The sequence below is a fragment of the Heliconius melpomene genome, chromosome 21 (genome assembly GCF_056956725.1).
Source record: "Heliconius melpomene rosina isolate 202511_hmr_F chromosome 21, ASM5695672v1, whole genome shotgun sequence".
In the NCBI taxonomy this organism is placed as follows: domain Eukaryota; kingdom Metazoa; phylum Arthropoda; class Insecta; order Lepidoptera; family Nymphalidae; genus Heliconius; species Heliconius melpomene.
In genome coordinates, this window is record NC_140409.1 from 7828776 (window position 1) to 7847815 (window position 19040).

The 19040-nt window shown below is 31.5% G+C and overlaps 1 protein-coding gene across 8 annotated transcripts in view; it reads right to left on the minus strand.

Moving 5' to 3' along the window:
* The window catches only part of Sh (Potassium voltage-gated channel protein Shaker), a 194933-nt gene that overhangs the window by 60898 nt on the left and 114995 nt on the right, over positions 1–19040 (minus strand). For 2 of the 8 annotated variants that reach the window (XM_085206433.1, XM_085206432.1), the window contains exon 2: positions 831–1217. The exons of 5 other annotated variants lie outside the window; for them this stretch is intronic. In XM_085206433.1, the coding sequence (XP_085062559.1) occupies positions 831–940 (110 nt within the window). In that variant the 5' untranslated portion in view covers positions 941–1217. Of the gene's footprint in view, positions 1–830; positions 1314–19040 lie in introns of those variants that run through there. One more of the 8 variants, XM_085206434.1, reaches the window with a different exon arrangement.

Genomic DNA, 19040 nt, shown 5'->3' on the forward strand with positions numbered 1-19040 from the left:
AGTGCAGGGGCACAAAAGTGTGACTATAACGCGACGGTTGCGGGTACGATCCCCATCCGATGGAATGAATTATTATTTATTAATATTTTAATTTCTTTGCTGTGGCACCAAGGTAAAAACCTGGCGTTTGAATTCCACCACTCAACACGCAATGCCTAGAAAAATTTGGCGGAAAGTGGAGAACGGACTGTGTTAACACTAGGTACCCTCTGCCTATCCATAGCATGAAGCTGTATCATATTTACTTTGTCAAAGTGAAGAAGAGCAGAAACTATTTTTTCTCCCATGGAAACACTGTACTGGTGTTGGGTCCATGTCCAACGTCTTGAATTGTCAGGAGTTCAGAGTAGTGCCTGGGACTTGTGTCTTAAGTGGCCAGGTAGGCCCATAAACGCGCATTACCGCTTACCTTCACTTTCCGAGCTCCCCTCTCTTTGTAGACAAATTAGAAATGATCCTAATAGTGTCACCTTTAAAGTACTTTCAAGGAACGTTTTTGTCGTAAGCTGTCATTTTCCACGGTAAAATTGCATAACTAAGTAACTTAGTTGACTTCTCGTCGACATTCATAACGAACGAAATCTTATTATTTAAAACTTGAAGTTAACATTTATGATTTAGTGTATTCTAAAATAATTTATATACTATAATAAACCCTTATTTCCTATAAAAAATTGGACACATTACCAAAATAATAAAAGTATAAAATGTTCGCTGTGCTCGTTATTTTACTATAAATAAAATTACTAAATAACACTTTAAAAGAAGTAAATATTATAAACTAGTAAAAAATAAATATATAATAAAAATAGCCATAATATTAGACTCACGCCTCTGTATTATCATCTCTGGACTCAGACCGCTCGGCGGCGGCCTGCCCGCGCCGGTGCCGCCCGCGCTGCTCGTCGCCCAGGCCGTAGAGGCCGGCCACTGCCGCCATGCTGGCCTGACCTTACACCGTTCCACAATCACATAGTCATCAACACCCCACCATAGCAACACCCCGACACGTCCATTGCTACTAGTGTCCCATCAGTGTCTATATCTAAGTTAAATTTTTATCTAAGTCGAAAAATTTGGACGCCTTCATTGGTACAATACATTTTAAACATCACAATTGAATTATTGTAACTCGTTATTATTAACTAAGCTTTATTTATTTATAGCATTGGCCACGTTTGATTCATGTCGCTCGCGAATGTTTCGCTTGTAAGCATCTGTTAAAGCGAAGCGAAAGATATTTTATATGCATATTGGATATTTATTACCATAGTCATTGTTAATTATGCGGAATGGTCAAGCCCGGGCTATATTGTTTAATAGTTAGTGTAATTTAGGAGTTTCTGCTTTCATATTTTGCCTGTTACCATATATCGTATATTTTAAAGTTTAAACTAAAAAAGTAGTTAAAAAATGATTTTTTTATTAAGTTCTCCGATCCTTTAAGGCCTATTACTTGTTTTAATTTTACCTAACTCTATTGTAAAGAAGTAACTTGTATATCAAATTTTTAATATTTTAAATAACCTAGTGTTTGTTATATCAATAAAATAGACTATGTATGTGAAGAACATCAAGAAATATTTATCTTTAAAACGTTAAATAACATAATGTATGTATGAGGGAAATTGAATGCAATATGAGGGTAGAGCTATTTTATTAAAGCAAGTGAAATAAATGGTCTCCAATCGACGCGACGTTGCGGTCGACGAGTGCAAATCGTGATTTATTTACATCCTATAGCGAAATACGTAAAATGTGCTACTCTACATATAGATACTCGTATAATAGAAAACCGGAGAAGAGTTAGGGTTCAATTAATGATGTGAACACAGTCTGATTGTACAGGCGGTTGTGGGTTCGATTCTCTTGGGGAATGAATTGGTTTCATTTCCTTATTTGATTTCTGCCACTTAACAAGAAATACTTCGAAAGTTTAACGGAAAGTGGAGAGCGGAGTGTTTTAACATTAGGTTCCCTCTGTCTACCATGTAATAATATACGAGATACAACATGAAGTTTAAATTTTAAAAAGACAAGGGATAATTTTTTTTTCTCTAGGTATTTCTTTTTATCTGTCTCCGGAGACTATTCTGCCAGATAAATGCAATTGTAGTATAAAAATATGTTTAAGTGGGCTAATAAACTCCTTTTATAACTGAATAATGATTTAAGCTTACATACATATATACCATTCCTATAGTAAATTTGTAATAAATTGACAAGTCCTCAACATTACTACCCCGTTTTAATGTTATAGTCTATTACTTTCAATTTATTTAATATTTTAAAGACTACTATTTTGTTTAATCTTTTAAAATTTAATGAAATTAATTTAACATCTATTTCAAAAAATATCAACAAAAAGATTTTTCTTTTCACTTTCAGCTGTAGGTATTTATTTAATACTAGCGGCCCGCTCGCGGTTTCACCCGCGTGAACTATGTTATTATTAATTTCTGTCTCCATGGCTACGTCCTAGTGACGTCTATGCAAAATTTGAGACTCCTAGCATTCAGTAACGAATGACAAAGACAAATGTCATTAGTAACGAAGTTTCATACAAACTTTCAACCCCAAAAACAACCCCTTAGAAGTTGAATATTACAAATTCCCGTCTTAGCGAGCACCTACGTCCTATAAGTAACTCCTATGCAAAACTTCACATTCCTAGAATATGTAGTTTCTGAGATTTCGTGATGAGTGAGTGACCTTTCGATTTTATATATATAGATTAGTTATCATTTACAAAAGTTAGCTATATTATATCAATCTATACTATTATAATAAAGCGGAAGAGTTTGTTTGTTTGTTTGTTTGTTTGTTTGTTTGAACGCTAAGATCTCTGGATCTACTGGATCGATTTACTTTGTTTTTGTTTTGTATGAAAGCTGCATTCTTCAGAAGTGCTATAGGCTATATAATATTACATTACACATATATACTAATAAATTAAAATATTTTCTAATTTGACATGCAATTTATTCTGCCATGTTAAAAACAACCGTCGTCGCTACGGGACCGCGTTCGTTACCGCGTCATTTTGATATTCATCCTTATGAAAATAAATATAGTAGTCACTTTTAGCATTTCATCTAGATTGAAATTATATTTCTATAGAAATTATATTCTTATATTTCAAGCAGGCGTACCCACGTCCGGGTCCGCTAGTAATATAATAAAGCGGAAGAGTTTGTTTGTTTGTTTGGTTGTTTTATTGTTTGTTTGTTTGAACGCTAAGATCTCTGGATCTACTGGTCCGATTTACTTTGTTATTGTTTTGTATGAAAGCTGCATTCTTCAGAAGTGCTATAGGCTATATAATATTACATTACACATATATACTAATAAATTAAAATATTTTCTAATTTGACATGCAATTTATTCTGCCATGTTAAAAACAACCGTCGTCGCTACGGGACCGCGTTCGTTACCGCGTCATTTTGATATTCATCCTTATGAAAATAAATATAGTAGTCACTTTTAGCATTTCATCTAGATTGAAATTATATTTCTATAGAAATTATATTCTTATATTTCAAGCAGGCGTAGCCACGTCCGGGTCCGCTAGTAATATAATAAAGCGGAAGAGTTTGTTTGTTTGTTTGTTTGTTTGTTTTATTGTTTGTTTGTTTGAACGCTAAGATCTCTGGATCTACTGGTCCGATTTACTTTGTTATTGTTTTGTATGAAAGCTGCATTCTTCAGAAGTGCTATAGGCTATATAACATTACATTACACATATAAACTAATATATTTTAAAGTATTTTCTAATTTGACATGCAATTTATTCTGCCATGTCAATAACAACCGTCGCGTCGCTACGCAACGTTTACGTTACGTTTACTGTATAACATTCTAATAAATAATTAAGATGTCACTGATTCGAAATAACCTAGCTTTCGGGCGACATAGTATGAGTATGACCGACGCGAAAATATTCTTATAGTTCAAGCAGGCGTAGCCGCGTCCGGGTCCACTAGTGTGTAATAAAAGAAACCTCAATAAATATCATAGATTCTCAGCTCTAGAGCAGCCTTGTGTTTATAATTTGATATTTCATATGTAGCTATAGGACAGATTAAGGTCTCTCACTAAGGTATTATTATAAACATATTCAATTATTATTAGCATTTCTGTTATTTTTTTAACGAAATGAAATACATCTACTTTTAGTAACATCGCTTAAAATTTAATTTTCTAGGCTTCCTAGTTATTTGAAGAATTCTATCTATATCTATACTTAGATAGAGACCTACGTATTTGTACATGGAAGACATATAAAAAAAATATTTTTAGGGCCTTTATTAATGTAAAAGGCCAAAACGATGATTTTTATTTTTTTGTTTGTTTGCCTGTGTGTTTGTTCACTCTAATCTCAGAAACGCCTTAATCTATTTAAATGCAGTTTTCACTATTGGATTCTGACAAGCTTCACTTAATATTTAGTATTAGTTTTTTAGTTTTAGTTTTTTAGTATTTATTTTTTATTTCAATCAAGTTTTATGTCAATATAAACAGTTGCACGGCACAATATTACTTTAAAATAAGTGTTTTACTAAAATTTAGCAAAGATTTTACCTATTAATATATGTATATTGTCTTTGAAATGATAATGTTATTAGATCACGTAAATGAGATGAGAAAATTAATGATTGTGTTAATTGGGAACAGGCGGGCGAAGCCACGCGAGGGCCACTAGTTAATAATAAATATCATATGTTTCAGTAGCCGTAAAAAATAAACGACACGTTATACAGATGCCATTAAAAATATTATAGCGTTGGTGAGGGGCAGATAATCGCTTATAGAAATAAAAGTTACATCACAAAAAAAATATTGAATCTAGTGAATATGAGGCCAGTCGAGGTTCGATCCCCAATCGAGGAGATGAAATATTTATTTCAATTTATATTTCAATTTCTTTGCTCTGGTGTCGTGGCAACTGTGACCTGATACTAGACTCCCTCAGTGCCTACCCTGCTGCATACAGGATACAGCGTGAAACAGAAATAAAAAAAAAAAATCGGTAATACACTCCGAACCGGAAGGATTTATTTAGATTTTACATAATACAGCCACATATCTATATAAAATCATTACAAGCATAAGAGGTTTAGTGCAGATGTAGCCTTCACACCTCGGAGACGACCCACATAGAGGTGCTAATCCAATATACTTTAAGCCTTTGAGCATGGTCGAGTTGTAGATTGTCTGAAGCATTAGATGTTGCTATTTCTGTTGTAAAATAATATAATACCAAGGAATTGTAATATTTGTAAGTAGATATACGTATTATATTTATTTTATTACCTTCATTCATTCTAGTAGTATTATATCTAAAAATATGTATAAAATATTATTTATAATATCGTATGAGCTGATAAAATACTCTTTATTGCAGTGAAAGGTTGAATGTAATCCCTGAGAATCATATTTAAATAACATAATTAAGTTAGCTTAACCGGGTAGACAGAGAGAACAAAATTCCCTACTTTTCGCCGATTTCTAGAGGCATTGCCTGTTGAGTGGAAGTCAGCGTGGCGGTTTGCCTGGCACCTGAGCGAAGAAATGGAAATATAAATTGAAATAAATATTTCATCTCCTCGATTGGGGATCGAACCCACAACCAGTCGCGTTTACAGTCATCTTTTGTGTCCTTGCGCCACGACTGGTCTTTATTTTATTTGATTTTTAAGTAATAACTGTGGTTCAAGACAAACATTAATTTATTAAGATTCGTTTGCTTCGACTGTCTCAATTCTATTTAGTATTTCAATTAACTTGAGTGTATAATATATTGTATACTATATGATAATATATATATATATAAAATCGAAAGGTCACTCACTCATCACGAAATCTCAGAAACTACATGTGCTAGGAATCTCAAATTTTGCATACGAGTTACTTATTGGACGTAGGTGCTCGCTAAGACGGGAATTTACAATATTCGACTCCTAAGGAAATGAATTAGGGGTTGAAAGTTTGTATGGAATTTTTTTTAAATCGCCACCGATTTTTATAAGATTTGAAATTTAAACTCTTAAAATTATTTCATTGAACACGTGTTTCATGGTTTATTAGGATTCACCCCTAAAAGTGCAAATAAGCGGGCGAAGCTGCGCGCGTCCGCTAGTTTATTATAATTGTATATGGAATTAATAATATTTTAATCCTTTCATACTCTTTTGAGAATCAAAATTCTTGTCTTACGTTAATGATGAATAATTAAAATTGATTTGTTTATTCGTTCAACCACTTGCCTACGATGCGTAGCATATATTATATTTACGAGTTTTTTTACTAAAAAAGCTGAAATTACTTTGTTTGCTAGATACAACTTTAACTTATTTTAAAATTAAATAAGTTAGCGTATTGGATATAGATATTTAATGATATCTATTATTATTATCATAATAAATGGTCATTTTGACAGATTTTTTAATTATTAATATACCGAATATACCGACATAAGTCCCCAGACCGCAAAAATATATAAAAAAAATATATATTCTCGCAAAGTATCCACCGAACAAGCGTTTTGTAATAATGGAAACAGTTTTGAACACAATGCTGGCATCATGTACTTCGTTTTAGATATATGTGATATTTCCAGAAGAGTATTGTTTTACATGAATGAATTCAAAACGAAAAGATATTCTGACTTCGTACTATCTGCTTCTGATCTATTCTCTACGTGTCTACGTGATATATTTTGCTTCACATTTAAAGCTCGTTTGCTCTAGCATTTCCTTTTTTTTTATTAAATTTAAATCATTTCGTTGAAATAGGTAGTAGTAGTGTTTAAATATATAAATATATTAGTGGACCCGAACGCGGCTACGCCCGCTTGAACTATAAGAATATTTATTAAATATATTTATGAAATTATTTACAGTTTTCAATAGAGAGATGCGTTAAGGAAGCTTATTTTGGGTGACGTTTTCTAACAACAAACTTTGCAAATGGTTGCTTAGCAAAACGGTTGTTATTAACATGGCGGAATAAATTGCATGTTAAGTTGCATTGCAAATTAATAAATATTTTAATATATAGGGATATTTCGATAATATTACAAATATGAGATAAAAAAAGTATCCTATGTTCATCCCGAGACCCTCAAGTATCTCTTTATGAGTATTTTATCACAATTAAATTAGCGGTTTGGCCCTGATTGCGTAAAAGACAGACAGACAGACAGAGTTACTTTCGAATTTATAATATAGGTATGGATTAAATATATTTATATATTGAAATACTACATTCCGCCGCTGTGGATGGATTCTTCTTCATAATATCAGGAACGAAACCTACGAAACCTAGTGTTAAGACACTCCGCTCCCCATTTTCCGCCGAATTCTGAAGGCATTGCGTGGCAGAACTCAACGCCGCGCTTGGCGTCGAAACAAGAGCAAAGAAATGAAAATATTAAATATTTTATTTCCTCGAGTGAGGATCGAACCCATAACCAGTCGAGTATACAGTCACACACTTGTGCGCCTGCGCCATGACTGGCCTGTCTGGTCCCATAAAAATAATTTGAAGAATATTATGATACATCCAATACAATAATACGATTTCCATCATAATTGAAATAACATTAAACGGTAACGCTACTAAATTGCTGTTAAAAACATTACTTTATTCTGTCGTGTGTGGATATTAAATAGTATAATTGGTCCATTGCGTGCGCAGTTTAGTGAATTTTGATGGCTTTTACAATTGATATATCGAGGAGTTAAATAAAAAATATTATTAAATCGAGAGGCCATCGGACACGGTGTGTGGGTTCGATCCCCACTCGAGGAAGTGAAATATTTATTTACGTTTATATTTCCATTTCTTCGCTCTGCCGTCGAGACAAAGGGCGGCGTTGAGTTCTGCCACTCAACACGCAATGCCTACAGAATTCGGCGCAAAGTGGAGAACAGAGTGTCTTAACACTAAGTTCCGTCTGCATATCCTGTGTTGCCGTTATACACAGTGAAGTTGATAAATAAAAATTATTATAGCATATTCTTGATGGCATTAAATGTTTTTTTGTTATGTAATTTAACGTTAAATTAGAGAAAATATTCTTAAATATAAAGCAATGAACATATAGTGAGAGGTTTTGTTCCGTACAAAGCCCAAATCAATTTACTGGAGCATAGAGAGATTTATTTAAATTTTCTACCGAACACAGCATGTCCTACTTGAGTTAAGGTTGGTAATATAAGAGAGTTATATGATTGCTTCAAAGAATTTACAAGATCGAAACCAAATTGGAAATGTTTTTGTACATGTTATTTTTGTAACAAATATTTAATATTTAATAATCTAATTAAATGTGTTTTTTGTTTATTCGTTCTATAATACACACATTTTGACAAGTAATAGTCTACTAATAGTGGACTATGAAAACAGGTTCTAATTCCCATAATATTAACTTCCTCGAGAAAATAATTAGATTGTGAATTTTTCCCTCTTAAAATCTTAACAACGAAGGTAATAAATCCTAACTTTAAATGTGAAATTTAAATATAGGTAGTAATTATAGAAAAAAACTAAAGAGCTTACTGCATAAAACTAAAAAGAAAAAAATAAGCTCAATAGTATGAACTACTCAGCTTATTTTATGCTTAACGGTCGGTTTCTATACTTCAACCAATTAAATCTTTACAAGCCCTGGAAATTTAAATAGTAGGATATCTACTGTTAATTCTAATGAACTAAGGGGCTTGTTTTATCTTTTTAGTTTAATAATAAAAGTTTTTTATTATAAAGTAATCCATACCTCCATACCTATATTATAAATTCGAAAGTAGCTCTGTCTGTCTGTCTGTCTGTCTTTTACGCAATCAGGGCCAAACCACTAATTTAATTGTGATAAAATACTCATACAGAGATACTTGAGGGTCTCGGGATGAACATAGGATACTTTTTTTCCTCATATTTGTAATATTTTCGATATATACCAATATATTAAAATACTTATTAATTTGACATGTAATTTATTCCGCCATGTTAATAACAACCGTCGCGCAACGATTTGCAAAGTTTGTTGTTAGAAAACGTCACCCAAAATGAGCTTGCCTAACGCATCTCTCTATTGAAAACTGAAAATAATTTCATAAATATATTTAATAAATATTCGTATAGTTCAAGCGCGCGTAGCCGCGTTCGGGTCCACTAGTTTTATAATAAAAACAATAAAATATCTATTCATATTCATAAAAGAATTAAGTCTTTAATGTCAATAGTACATTAAAAGTATAAAAAATGTGTTTATTAAAATTATGTAAAGAAAAGCAAAAGGAAATCATGACATTAAGACGTTTGAGCATTTTTCACATAATATTTTAATTTACTAGGAAAATATAAAATGATCTACATTTTATATTATTGTTAATAATAGTAAAACTCTAAACAACTGATAACGTTAATCTATGTGCGTAATCTTTTTATCTGTTTCGAACTTTGACTTCTACATACTATAACTTGAACTTATCAAGAAGTATATACCTAACCTACCTATAAGTAATTAGTATGTATCTACCTATTTTGGTCGTATTTTAGACAACGAGAGACAAAGGCAGTGGCGGATTCCAATGTCAATTTAATCAGACGAGGAACAATGTCTAACTAGATTATATCTCAATGATATTTTCTTCTGTAAAACCTAGTGAAAAACACTTCAACCTTATGATAGGCTGCAGTAGTAATATTTTATAATGTGTTGGAGAAAAAAATTACATATTTAATACATATATGAATTCAGATGTAAGACTAAGAACAGGTTTGATAAAGAATAGAAGAACAACTAACTAGGAAGTGTTTTATATTTTAATTCGCGGCTGCTAATGAAGGGTTATTAAATGACTATCATCCACAAAGCTCTTTAAATACTAGAAAAAAAAAAAGATTACTTGCAATTCAATATATGTAATAAAGAACTGTTTAAAATAATATTTGTTCACTGGGACGTGAATCTTCTACTATCCTTTTATTTATAGCATAAATACCTGTACAATTATTGAGCATAAAATATAAGTAATAATGCAGACCGCGAGATGTTAGATGAGCTTTGTGTTTGTGTGAGTGGACTGTACAAGTTTTAGGAAACTAAAAAAAAAATATTCGTCTCTTTTTCTACTTGTTTGCTAATAACAATACTGATATAATATTTATATATGTTAGGAAACTTATAAAATCAGTATTGCAGTATTAGGAATGATTGAATCAAATCGTCTGTATATCATGAAACATTTAATATTAGACTAGTCGTGTTTGCTGACCGACTGCCTCTGAATTGAAGTACCTACGCAAAATTAATCCCTAAAGGATTACTTGGCTTGCGATATCTAAGGTCTTAGCGGATAGGCTATTGTCTTGTACAATTTGTGTTAAATTTTTTACATTTTATATAGTTTATTTACGTATATATTTATAAAGTTAATTTTATTAATTGAGGCAAACGCGACGATTGTGGGTTCGATTCTCGTTCCTGGGAATAAAAATATTAATTTTCTTTGATCTGGTTACAGGGCACAGCTTTACATTAAGCTAACCGCTACTCAACACGCAATGCTTCAAGAACTTGGTGGAAAGTGGGGAACGGACTGTGTAAATGGGGTACGGACGTAAGTAGGTTTCTATGTTTCCTCAGCCTATCCTGCTATATGCGGAATACAGCGTGTAGCTGAAAAAAATATTTATATTCATAGATAGGTAAATGCATCAAGTAAATTCGTGTGAAAACCATTTTTCCTACAAGTTAAAGTTCCTACAAGTTGAGAGTAATAACCATTCTCTAATTAATATATGATATATTATATATTATATATATGTAAAAGTACGCATGATTAATAAATAATAATAATAATAATAAATATATTAACAGTAAAATTAAAACAATAGTCAAAAAATGTAAAACAAAAATTATTTAAGATTGATTGAACGTTAAACTTGTAGTGCATATCATATTATGTAATCTACTATTCTAATTCAGTCTAAAATATCGCTGAAACTGTATTTGTAAATATATTATTCATCTCCACTATTATGACAATCCCCTACTGTGGAAATCGAACCCACAACCATCTTGTATCGTCTATATATATAATACTAGCGGACCCGGACGCGGCTACGCCTGCTTGAAATATAAGAACATAATTTCTATAGAAATAATTATATTGAAATTATTCAATCTATATAAAATGCTAAAAGTGACTATTATATTTATTTTCATAAGGATGAATATCAACATGACGGGGTAACGAACGCGGTCGCGTAGCGACGACGGTTGTTATTAACATGGCAGAATAAATTGCATGTCAAATTAGAAAGTATTTTAATTTATTAGTATATATGTGTAATATAATATTATATAACCTATAGCACTTCTGAAGAATGCAGCTTTCATACAAAATAAAAACAAAGTAAATCGATCCAGTAGATCCAGAGATCTTAGCGTTCAAACAAACAAACAAACAAACTCTTCCGCTTTATTATATTAGTATAGATATTCTTTATATTTCTTAATACATTCGTCACCCGAGGCAACCACTGACTCTAAGTTTGCCCTTATTTCAGACAGTCGACTACGATACTACGATATCTGAATATGCAAAACAATTGAAATACTTGACAAATGCCAATGCCGTATTATTTTGACCTCGTCATACTTACGATATTGAACGTATAATTAAAAAGTTGAGAATAAACTTTCAACATTCAACATCGTTGAACTATAACAAATTATAATTATTAATTAAATGAGTTTGGCTTATATAATAAAATCATTTGCAAAAATTTTTGCAGACCTATAATAAGTTTTAGGAGAGCCAAAATTAATTGAACCTATAATCACACGTATTCGTATATGGATATGTGTTACAGGTTCGATTTCAGTAGAAAATATATCAATAATTAAGAATGAAAGACATATTGTTATTTATATTATTAATATAAATATCCACATATGCACAGTATAGATAAAACAGGTAAAAATAGAAACTTACAATTCTCTTAACCTTGAAAACTTATTAAAGCTAAACATTTACCTAAATATATTATAGAGGTAGTTTCTTAAACGACAGAGCGGCAAATACCTGTTAGTATTCGAATATAGAACGTCATATCCGATAGTTTCTGCATAGCCTCAAAACCGAAACAAGTAAGATATGCCGTTGAATTTGCGAGTCAACTGTGGCATTATTCAAGCAGGTATTCAGATGGGTTGAATTTAAATTGTTACCTACCTATATTTTTCATTCAAAAGACCAAATTTGAATGGCTCAATAATCAAGCCTCAATTCGTGCCAGTTCTGTGATGGCCATCTCAGATTCAAACATTGTATGAATATATTATTACTCAACGTGCAGTGCCTCCAGAATTCAGCAGAAAGTGGAGAACGGAGTGTCTCTCTCTGCCTACCCTGCTGTGTGCGGGATACAGCGTGAAGCTGATTTTTTTTAAAGTATTCTTTGTAGCCATAAAATTATATTATTTGTAACCATATTATAATATTATTAATAATTATTATTGATGAAACAATATAATGGTCTATTGAATATTCTTAATTGAATAGACTCCATTCAATTAAGATTATGATAAAACTACTTGCACTAGTACTACTGTTCTAACTAGCTGTTAAAAGTCAAATTATTTATTTTAGAGCAAATTGACTGTGTACACGAAAGACTAAAAAATATGAAAGAGTCCGTTAATATATCCATAGAAAAAAAGTAAAAAAAACCACTCGGCACATTTTTAGTCTGTCTGGACAAAATTAATGAATTTCGGCTTACTAATAGCTTAGAGTCTAGAGCCACGAGTATACCTTTTTCGGTTTTTACGCTAGCTATAAGCTATTGCACTCGTAGTCAAATTACTTAAACTGCTGATAACTGGATGAAAATAATTGAATTTTAGAATATTTATAGCTTAAAGCTATTATTTTATTCCTAGCGGCCCGCCCGCGGCTTCGCCTGCGTGAACTACTTTATTATTATTTAATTTCTGTCTCCATGAGTACCTACGTCCTGTAAGTGACGTCGATACAAAATTTGAGACTCCTAGCATTTGTAGTAACGAAGTTTCATACAATCTTTCAACCCCAAAAACAACGCCTTAGAAGTCGAATATTGCAAATTCCCGTCTTAGCGAGCACCTCCATCCTATAAGAAACTCCTATGCAAAATTTGAGATTCCTAGCACTTGTAGTTTCTGAGATTTCGTGATGAGTGAGTGACCTTTCAATTTTATATATATAGAAAAAAAAATCACTTATCTACTGTTTTCTGGCAAAATTGAATATATGTGTTAGGAGTTGATAGAAGTTGATATTATACTTAATTTACGTGTTGATTGATATGGATATTAAAAAAAGTTTAAATTGAAAAGAGTCAGCTCACGTCATATAGTATGTAGGTACATTAATGATTACTCGTGTAAATAGATTTTTTCACAAATAAAAATCTCTTATAACATAATTTCTATTTATATTTTCATATAAATTTGTTATATCGATTATTTATTTTGATAGTAATAGCTTGTATGTGAAAATTATTCATAATTAATTTAACTTGCCTAAAAATTTATATAGTTTTCTATACATCTATATATGCAAGTGTTTATATTTCTCCTATATGCAAGTGTAATATATGTACATAATTCGAAAGGTTGTTATTTCTCCAATCATCACTTGATTATTTAGAGAAAGGGCAAATGATAAATACAATTTTACTATATAAATAAATAAACGATAGATTAAAATATTTTTTTTTATTATAATTATTATATATTTAAATTATAATTTTTTGTAATTTTTTTTAGTTCAAAATATTATTGTCATTTAGGCAAATTCCACTGGAGCTACAAAACGCTGAGAAGTAAATGTTGTTGTAGAAGACTAATAGTGTTATTAGTAATTCATTTATCTGGCGAGCACTCGGTAGACCGGTATAGTAAGGCCCAGGTCCATCAGGATGCTTTATTAGGTTATTTGTTCACTGCAAAATTTGATCTAAGCTATCGATGCGGTAGTAACCAATACTTTGGCAAACAAACCTCATTACACCTTTTGATGGTTAATAAGAATTGAATTTTAGCTTTTTAAGCTTTATGTCGTCATACATAGAATGCTACTGGCTGGTGGCCTATTTTGTTCTAATTCTTGAATTATTTTTTTGTATAAAACAATTGAATGCGTCGTGTCGTAGTGGCGTAACGATCGACGTAAGCGTGACAGTTGTGAGTTCGATTTCCACTCGGGGAATGAATTGTTTAATATTTTCTTGAATTCAATTTTTGTATAAAATATTTGAAAGCGACGCGGCGCAAATTGTAATAGAAATTTAAAAGGTAAGATTAAAAGCACATTTCGGGAAATACATCAAATTTTAATATAATTAAATAAAAAATACTGTGCTTGTAGTGTTTTCAATATAAAATTACTCCATTTAATTTTCTCATAAGAATGAATACATTTATAAATGCAATTATAATCTAATAATTCATAATATTTAATATGCACATTAATATTTCATTTTGGGAACTTAGCTGTAACTGTTATAACATATTCTGTTCTGTTAATTTTTTTGGAAAATCTTTTTCGTAATTTTTGTTGGTAAAAAACAATTCAACTTTATGAAATAATTTTTAATTCTATGAAACTAATTAGACATAGGATCTTAAAGAAACCTCTTTTTTGAATGACTATACACTTGTTGCTCTGCCCTTCAGATGATATTCAATGAGCTCGAGTATCTTACTTCACCATGTAGCACGCTTTTGATACTTCTTGCATATGTCAAGTATACCTACATTGTGGATATTCTCGATGCCTACATATCTAATACGTATATTCGTAGGTGTAAAATGCACTTACACTGCACGATAATAATTAACTTTTTTTTTTCATCTATATTATATACTAGCGGCCCGCTCGCGGTTTCACCCGCGTGAACTGTGTTTATATTCGCGCGTCATGTTATTATTAATTTCTGTCTCCATGGCTACGTTCTAGTGACGTCTGTGCAAAATTTGTGACTCCTTGCATTTAGTAACGAATGACAAAGACAAATGTCATTAGTAACGAAGTTTCATACAAACTTTAACCCCAAAAACAACCCCTTAGAAGTCGAATATTTGAAATTCCCATCTTAGCGAGCACCTACGTCCTATAAGCAACTCCTATGCAAAATTTCAGATTCTTAGCACATGTAGTTTCTGAGATTTCGTGATGAGTGAGTGACCTTTCGAATTTATATATATAGAAGATATTCGTTACTACAAATGCTAGGAGTCTCAAATTTTGCATAGACGTCACTAGGACGTAGTCATGGAGACAGAAATTAATAATAACATAGTTCACGCGGATGTAACCGCGAGCGGGCCGCTAGTTTTTTATATTAATGATTAATAAGAAATTAAATATAATTATATTTCGCACTTACCATCCCACAAGCCACGTAATATTTTACTATCTGGAAAAAATTATAACTAGTCCTTTAATAAACTTGCCGTTTTGGTAAATTTATAATTGACTGAGACTAACGTCGTGGATTTATAAAACTCAATGAGTTTATTTTGTTCCAAAAACCCTTAATATATCTTGAATAAAATATTTGTATAGGCTTGTGCTTCGTTTACTCGTTTACTGTTAACGTGATTGTAAACACTCGTTAGTCCTTACGAAATTACAAAAGCGGAAGAGTAATCAGCTTTAACTTTTGAGCCCTGCCCAAAGTTACCCTAAGCCTTATAAGTTAAGAAATGTTATACTGTTTTTATTATCTTACCGAGGCCTTTGTGATGCAGGAGCACAAGGATGTGTCTGTAAGGCGACGGTTGTGGGTTCGATCCATCGAAGGAATTAGTTTTTATTTATTAATATTTTCATTTCTTTGCTCTAGCACCAAAGCAAAAGCCCGACGTTGAGTTTCGCCACTCAACACGCAATGTCTCGAAAAATCGGTGGAAAATGGGGAACGGAGTATCTTAACATCAGGTTCCTTCTGCCTACCATGCTATAAGCGAGAAAGCGAGAAGCTGATGAAAAATATTTATATTATCTTATAACTTAACTAAAATAAATGTAATTATAAATGCAATTCCTGATAATAGCAAATCGTCAGTAGCAAATCTCGAAGACATTTAGACGAAGATGAGGTACAAGTAAAAATATATTAGTGTAGTTTTTTTATGTCAATGCATCGAAGTTAGTTTAAAAAGCTTATTATTTAATTGGCTGGTAATATCAATTATATCTTAGTTGATATAATTACATGTATGTGTATATGTACATATTTTAGATGTATTGGTCTTGTATAATTTTATTCTAAAATTTATTTTAAAACTTCTTTAGTGGAATTAGTCAATTGGGAAGTAATATTTTCTTTAAAAACTGTCAGGGAAAACAAAGTGCTTTACAGGATATAATCTAAAATTATTATTATGAAGTAATCACATTAAATAAACAACTCTCTATAAAGCATATATTCTGATATGAATTAACAATTTGAACTTTTATAAGCCTTATATAATATTTTAGGTATCCATTATTGATATTCTTCAAATATAATGAAATTGAAGCGATCACAGGTTGTGGTTGTTAGTGCGGGTCTGAGATGTAGAAAATCGATGCAGACCACGCGGTATTGCGACCTTCACATAACAAGTTACGCGTAAGGCCAGTTATTTTTATTTACCACCTTGCTTTGTTTGTTAAGTTATTTTTTGTGTAATTTTCCATAGCAATATTTTGAGTTGGATCTTTAAAGACTTACCTAGAGTATATTTAACGGATAATACGTAGATTTAATTGATTATAGCTTAGGTTCATTTAAATAATTAAGTCCAATGAATTTATAAAAAAAATATATAAGTGTTCGAGGAAAGATTTTGCAAACATTGTAGGTATCAATTATAACAGTAACAACTGAAAAACCTAAAACAAATTTATGAGAAGTATTAACAAATGTGTCTTATGTCGGTTAAAACGAGTTACGCGAACCAGAGTAACTAACAATGAAGTACACTATTTAATGTAGTTTCAAAGGCGACTGCCGTGACTCTAAAAATAGGTCGACGTCGACACCCCTCATAACACTTTCATGAAAGGATGATCATTAAAAGGTATGATTCTTTTTGGTAAGGTACGTATTTAAGTCAAAATATGTCAAAGTAAACTTTTAAATGATTTACGCTACAATTCTTTGAAATTTGTCTGTCGGTTATTACGACTTGGTGTCGCAGTATGTTTATGTGTAACCTAAATAATGCATATAATATAGCTGTTGTTCTACGTGTTAATATACTGAAGATGGTGGAAACTTGTTTAATTCCTAATGTGAAATTTAGATTTGATAAGTTTCGAACGTACTTATAGACGAAATAGATAAAACTGAGACATTATAAACAAATCAAATTTTATCACAATTTTTTACGGTCCTAAATTAGTATTTCTTTAATATATTCATTGTAAACTTAAACTGGTTTCTGATCGCTGAAGAATATAAAGCAGTGAATAACAAGATGCTACACCATAGTTTTTTTAATCAGACCGAGGCACTACGAGTGCTGAACGCACATTATGTAACTAGACCAAGGAAATAAAAATATTTTAAGTATAGAAGAGTAAATAAAATATATTATGTACTAAAAAAAATAAATCACGCTGTATCCCGCACAAAGCAGGGTAGACAGAGGGAACTTAGTGTTAAACTCCACATTCCGCTGAATTTTGAGGTGTTGCGTTTTGAGTTGCGGAACCCAACGCCGGGCTTTGCCTCGAAACTAGAGCGAAGAAATGGAAATATAAATTTAGATAAATATTTCATTTCCTCAAGTGGGGATCGACTCCACAACCGTTGCGTTACTGTCACACCCTTGTGCCCCTGCGTCACGATGGCCTCATTATGTACTATATCTATATTGTGAAAATACAGATTTACATTTATTTAAGAAAAATATTAACAAAAAAATGTATTACAAAAATAATGAAGTACTTCAATATAATTTAATTAATTGTTTGAACGATCCAAGTGAGAGTACGCTTCAGTTTGAGAAAAAATACTTCTTTATGTTCGGAAGATGTTAGTTCGTTATACTACTTATTGAACGCCTATTATCTTATTGCGAGACGTTCAAAACTTTTTCTTCATTTTAAGATTTAATAAAAAAAACCAGCTTCACGCTAAATCCTCCACACAGAAGGGTAGGCAGAGGGAACCTAGTGTTAAGACACTCCGTTCCCCACTTTCTGCCGAGTTTTGGAACCATTGCGTGTTGAGTGGCAGAACTCAACACTGCACTTTGCCTCGCCACCAGAGCGAAGAAATGGAAATATAAACGTAACTAAATATTTCACATCCTAGAATAGGGATCGAATCCATAACCGTCTCGTTACAGTTACAGCCTTGTGCCGCTGCGCCACGAGGGCCTCGAGTTTTAATTGTTTTTCTATTTACTTTCGTAGCAGTAAAACTTTGCATAATTTACTGCTACTGCAGTCTTTTCTTAAGCAAAATATAAGAAAATTAAGCTATAAAAAATTAAGCATATTAATATAATATGTACTCTACAGTATAGAGTAAAGATTATAATTATATAATTTATTTCAGTATAGAGGATACACTCATTAAATACATAGAACGTTCTATACATATAATCAAGCTGTAAGTGATAGCTGTCTGTACATGCAAGATATATGGGAAAATCTATTATTGTGGACATGTATAAGTATAATAGAACCCAAAACAATAACATAACATTTAGTATTTAGTTATTTTATTTAAATCGGTTCGCAAATAAAAAAGTTATATCGATATAACTTTAGTATTGTGTTCGACAAAATTGCTACAAAATAATTGTTTTATAGAATTGGCTGAAACTTTAGTTTCCTATCTCTTAATAATATCTTTCAAATTATAATGTTATAAAACTATAAAAGTATCTAATTCAGATTATTAAACAAATTGTCTTATTCAAGAGAGCGAAGACACGAGCGGGTCGCTGTTTTTTATTTTTATGAATATTGTATCCCGTATAA